The sequence below is a fragment of the Amblyomma americanum genome, chromosome 1 (genome assembly GCF_052857255.1).
Source record: "Amblyomma americanum isolate KBUSLIRL-KWMA chromosome 1, ASM5285725v1, whole genome shotgun sequence".
NCBI classification, from domain to species: Eukaryota; Metazoa; Arthropoda; class Arachnida; order Ixodida; family Ixodidae; genus Amblyomma; species Amblyomma americanum.
The window spans coordinates 211,779,423-211,785,422 of NC_135497.1; the positions used below are offsets into that span (position 1 = coordinate 211,779,423).

Genomic DNA, 6,000 nt, shown 5'->3' on the forward strand with positions numbered 1-6,000 from the left:
AGTGATAGCCAGTGCTGCTTATCAGCGTGTTTTACATGTACAAATCAATGACTGCTGTGGTCGGTAGTAAGGTAGAAGGGCGGCCAGAAATGGCAGAGCGAACAGTGCCACTCCATATTTAAGCTCAATGTTAAGTAAGGTTGTGTGTGTCTGGTGACTGTGTCTGACTGCAGCAGTCGCAGAAGTGAGATAGGCCTGCTTGCACCACTCTTCACACTGTGGCTTTGTTGGGTCATCTGCCACTTGAGTGCTTCGATGCTAGACTTGTATAAATGCATTTTGTGTACACTATTGTAGCCCATAACAGAAGCCAACATGGCACATTGATTTCATGCTGGCAGATAGCGCAAAGGAAGGTAGATTCATGAAATATATTTTCGTGTAGTAAAGCAGTAATATTTTTGTTTTTTTAATCGTGCAGTTTCTTCATTGGGTGTTTTATTCATATATGCAGGTGCCTTTTGCATTTGTTATCGACAACTGTTTCCGCAATCGGTACAACAACCTGGGCAACATGGCTGTCTGGATTTCACTCATTATTGGGCAGCCCTTGGCTATATTGATGTACTATCACGACTATTACATCATCAACTATGGCACACGTACCTTGTGATAAGTTTTGTTTCTGTTCGAATGCACTGACTGTTGTAGTAAAAATAACTAGCCGCTGTATTATTTTTGCTGTTAAACTTGGTCGCTATAAATGCTATGAAAAGTGCTTACTCCCTTCCCCCCCTTTTTTTGTTTGGATGACTCTTACGAATAAATATAGCTTCTTACAATTCAGTGTTGTATAGCTCTGCAACAGGCAAGGTATGCGACAGAGGCATACATTTCCTTTGTAAGAATTTTTTTATGTGAACTAAGCATGCATGCCCATCTGTCCTTTGTTCACCAAGTGCAAATTGACACTTTTTTGGAGGTAACTGACAAGATGAGAGACCGTGCAATTAGAGCAGCAAATTTGCATGCATCATTTTCTCATGACACCAGCCGACTTTGCTTGTTTTATGAAAGTAAGTGCCATTATTGAGTAGAAATTTGGCTGCCTGTTTTTATCATGGTAGTCTACCTAGAGCCAGCCTTTGAGACATATTGGACTACATTTGAAAAGAACCATGTGTTAATTGATGCCTTGAAAAAATGTCATAATAGTTTTCTTCTATTGTACCTTTTATGCATGGGTGCCTTTTTACTTGAGCTGGTTATTTATTTTACCTTTCTGATGGTGCGCACGCTACAGTGAGCAACTTTGTGACATACAAACATGATAAGGTTTGCATGCAGCTCAAATTTCTGCTTACGATGTGCCTTTTGCCTTTGGCATGCTATCTAAGGGTAAAGTGTACCGTAATTGCGTTAATTTTTCCTTGCCTGTTTAGAAGTTTCATGCTGTGCTGAGCTTGCTTTGGGTTCTTACTTCCAGGGCTTTAAAAATCTTAGTACCCTCTGTGTGCTTATAGTTCAGGCAGTGATGAGAGAAGTTGTAGCTCAATGTGCTCAACATTTTGTGAAACATGTTGTGGTTGCAGTCTTGGGTTTAATGCATTGTTTCTTTTGATCGGCTTGTCTTTTTAACTTCACATGTGTTCCTATCTTAATGCAAGCTAAACAGTCACAAACAATTCTTGTGGAAATGATTTTTGGCTTATTTTTTTTTGTTTCGCAGCCTTTCAGTCCCTGCTTTTGTGGCTTTCACTTAATTGGCATAGCAGGCTTTTTGTTAGTAGGTTCTTTTCCTTCATAGTACTTTTCTATCTTTTTATATATTGTGCTCTTATTTTTGCACTGTTTATGCATGCTAAAAAAAATAAGTGCATTAGCTAAAAAGGATTGTTTGCTAATGCACCGAGAATAAAAACAGTTCCATATTGTATACCCGCTTTTAGGCATGATAAATTTTAAAAATGATTGTGAATGTCATATATAGTTGCCTTAATGTCATTTTAGGTCTCGCAACACTTGCAGACAAATGTCCACTTTGCATTTATTGCATCATAAATTAAAAAAAATAAGTTTGGGTCAGACTGTGTTTAGTTAATAAAATTTAATCTGCTATGAAATTTATGCCATTCAATCTATGTAGTTTCACTACACATAGGACACGATTTTTGAAGATGATGAGCTGCATTAAAGAGCATCTTGTCAGTAAAGTCCAGGGTGATGCTGATGTTTCATACACATGCTGTGCAGAAAGACATCTATGCCATAGAATAGTGTGTCAGCTTGGTTATATTTTGCAAAGTTATTAAAAAAAAGTGCCTTTAGTGCATATTCATTTCCATTAGGCATAGTAGCCGGGGTGGATTTATGGGTCACTCTTAAAGGAGGTGGCTGTCCCATTTGAACCGTGTATTTCACAGCCTTTTTTGGTTGAAAAATAGGCTTCAACATGGTTTTCCTATGTAAAATTTCTCGCTTAATGTAGCCCCCCCCCCCCCCCCCCCCCCCCCCCCCCCCTGCTTTCTTTAAATCCACCCCTGATACTAAAGCATCAGAATTTGGGACTTGGGGTGGAGGTGCGTCTTAAAGGGGCTCTGAACACCTTCCGAGGAGAGCACATCAACGTGCTCAATCACTGCATTTTGTTGTCATGAAAACCTGAGCCAAACAATTCACTTCTACACGTAGCGGAGAACCCACAATCACGCGCAAAAGTTGGCGAGCCCTTCCCGGCGACTTTTTCATGCTCGCATCCTATCGTCACTTGCACCTGCATAGACAAGTTTAGAGATGGCTATTGGTTAGATTCTTTGAGACGTCGGGCAGCTACCGTGGCCGCGGCCAATAAGCATTGAGGAAAGGAAGCTCCGCTCCCGAGGTGGGGCTGGCAGAGGAGCGCCGACCTTCCAGCGTGCGAACAGTGATGAGAGGGGAGGGAAGGGTGCAAGACGTTGAAATTCAAATTTCGACTACAAATAACTCGGCTTTTACAAAGCGCATAAAAAAAATCCTTGCTGGGCAATATTCGTGAAGCGGCATGCTTTAACATCTGAGAAATACCGCAACTTTATTAGAGCCCCATTCAGAGCCCTTTAATTGCATCTTTAAAAAAGAAAACGCGATAGCATTTAGGTTGCCTGCTATGGGTGCCTACAGTGAGTGCCTAATGTTCTTCGATTTTCCCGCCAAAACTCTGGTTGGGAGCAGTTCTATTGCCCTTACATGGTTGCGTAATTTTCACCTTCCAGAATGTTTGAGTCCCTTTCATTGAATTATCACATGGGATTATACTGTTCCAATTAATATACCTTAATCCAAGAACTAATCCCCGCTAATCCTTTTTTTGGAGTGGGCCTACTTTCAAAATTTTGTGGGCCCTTTGAAATTTTTGGGGGTGGACAGACTTACAAATTTTGGGAGTCCTCAGTTTTCCAAACTTGGCTGTGCCCTATGATTGGTCAACTGGTGGTCACGTTATGGTCACATGGTGTTGATGACGTCACAACCCTTTCAGTCACATTCATATTTTTGCTGGGAGTCCTTGTACCACTACTGGCACAGTGATGCAGCAAGCGGCTGTTTCAAACACAGCCACTGGTGGGGCTTGTGAGACCCAGGTTGATATTCCTGAGCACCCAAACCCGGTGGGCATGTTGTGACGACGTCGCAAGGCTACATGACCTCTCTTGACCAATGATTCGGAATTGCAAATTTTGCAGTGCTCCGATTGTTTTCTTTGTAGTCACGTGATCCCGATGACGTCATCTCCCAACTGACTAATCGGGAAATTTCAAATGTGGTGGTGCTCTGATTGGCCAGTTGGGGTCATGTCATTAGGGTCACGTGACCCCAATTAACCAATCAGTGAATTTCATTATGGAGAAATCGAAAACTGCATGACAGCCTAAATACTATTGCATAATTAACTTCGGGTAATATAGTGGCCATTGTGTAGTTTTGTTAATTTCGTTTACATGATGACCTCTTGTGCATCATGCTGATACAGTTCTTACCTGCTGTAGGTAAGGAATCATCCACAGAAATGTAGGGGCATACTCGGTGACTTTTCATGTTGCCCCTTTAATATCAATACTTTTCGGAACAGGGGACTGTAAGATGTACTTAACAAACTGTACGCTTTCTGTTTGCAAAGTTTGATGTAACACTAACAGACAGTTTACAGTTCACTGTGGAAGACCATAGTCTCTCATCCTCTGCTATAGTACACAATGTTGACTAATGCAAAGGCACAATATCTTTTGAAAAAGGGCACCTTCTTGATGGTCTACAGGCATTATTATAATGTAGAATATCTGGTTGTAACGTGTTGCATTTTGAGGCATGTTATTTATGCATAGACTCAAATGGGCCTTCCTAGCCATGAAGTAGTGCAGAGTAGTAGTGCAGTGGGTTATATTTCAGTGAAACTCTGCCATCAACTTCACTGTGCCCAATTCTTAAACAGCTTCTTTGTCTTGGTCCAAATTTGTTGGCAGGATCAATTCAGTATGCCTTTGTATTTTTCTGCTCACCTTTCCCACGTGGGTTACATGGATTTGGGTGTTGGCTTCACTTGACAGTAATATAATTGATAATATAATTGCAGGAATTATTTCAGTGCCGTTTTGTGAGCTTTTTATAGATGCTGATTGCATTGTTAGTTGCAATTTGATCTTCTGTGGTGTTCTTGCATGTTAGCAGCTGCAAGGTGTTTATGCGAATTCTTGAAGTGCCTAATGTGCCACTGGCATGCACAAGAATGCTGAAGCACAGCTCATACTGGTAACTGTCATGCTAGTAAGATGTTAGAGTTGTTTTAAATAAGTTAGCTTTGCATTGTTTGAAAACTTCTTCAGGAGCCATGTCTATTTGCAATTATCTGTATAATGAGGAATGTCATTACATGTAATACTTCGTCACTATCGCTGCTTGCACAATGTTCCAAAGCATGACCTCAACATTTTTGAGCCCTTTTTGCTTCTTTTTGAGCCACACTGCTTACAAAGTGTTGTAGTGTATAGCGAGGTGGGGCCAGGGGTGAAGAAGTGTGTATGAAACTTTTGTCTGGTATTTGTCAAGAATATGTACATTGGTGTATATAAACGCTGAAATGTTTGTATTTAGAAGTTTTATAACCGAACAAATGTGTTATCAGTTTTTCCATGCACTAGCTCGACTGGTTATGGTTTGATGTTTTAATGCGAAGTGAACATCAGTATTCATTTCGCTGAACATGCACAGCTGGGCATTTCAATTGTTTTAATGTCTGGATATATGTTGTTTTGCTAGTTCCTTGTTCACACTACAAATGCATTTTTGCCATGGAAGATTGAAATCTTAGTAGCATTTGTATCTCGAAATCTAGTCCAACTAGCTCAATGTACAAGACCAGTGCTACATGCTTGAGACTGCAAAGTTTGAAATTTTTACTGCTAAACTTGCTGTATATATGCACTGTACCTCCTGTTTAGTGTAGTTTGGATAATGTTTTGGCCTGGGGCTGAATTACATAACGATCACTATCTCAAAACAGTTGCAAAGCCTCGCTCCTATTGGTCAGCACGGACTGGCGGACATATTGACCAGTAAGAACGGGGCTGATGGATCTGTTTGTGACTGGTTTGTGATTTGATAGTTCCGTAATTCGACTCCTGGATATTATTTTGATTGCTTCTGTCCGAACAGACTTGCTGATTGAACACCCAGGAATGTACCATGTTTTGTGATATTAAATGCAGTTTTCTTACAGAAAGAGTTGCTTTCCTAACAACCCAAAACTATGACAGCAAATCTAAATGGTGGGCACTGCCAGCTTTCAGCTTTGTTGTCATAACGTTAAGTTTGCGGCGTTTTAAAAGCTCTGATGCCTTAAACACAAGTGTGCCATAGAGCACTTCAGCTGTGGTCAATTTATAGCCCAACCTTGAAAAAAAATGTAGCGCAAAAGAGACGAGCACAGGAGGGAGACACGACAATGACGAACGTGTTCGTCCTTGTCGTCTCTTTCCCGTGCTCGTCTCTTTTGCGCTACATCTTTTTTCAAGTATGTGTCACCAA

General features: G+C 40.8%; 1 protein-coding gene across 2 annotated transcripts in view; it reads left to right on the forward strand.

The window, feature by feature from the left end:
- mdy (diacylglycerol O-acyltransferase) overlaps window positions 1–5,695 on the forward strand; it is a 206,274-nt gene extending 200,579 nt beyond the window's left edge. For both annotated transcript variants that reach the window (XM_077648416.1, XM_077648417.1), the window contains one exon: window positions 455–5,695. In XM_077648416.1, coding sequence (XP_077504542.1) covers window positions 455–613 — 159 coding nt within the window. In that variant the 3' untranslated portion in view covers window positions 614–5,695. The remainder of the gene's footprint in view (window positions 1–454) is intronic.
- Window positions 5,696–6,000: the final 305 nt, after the last annotated feature.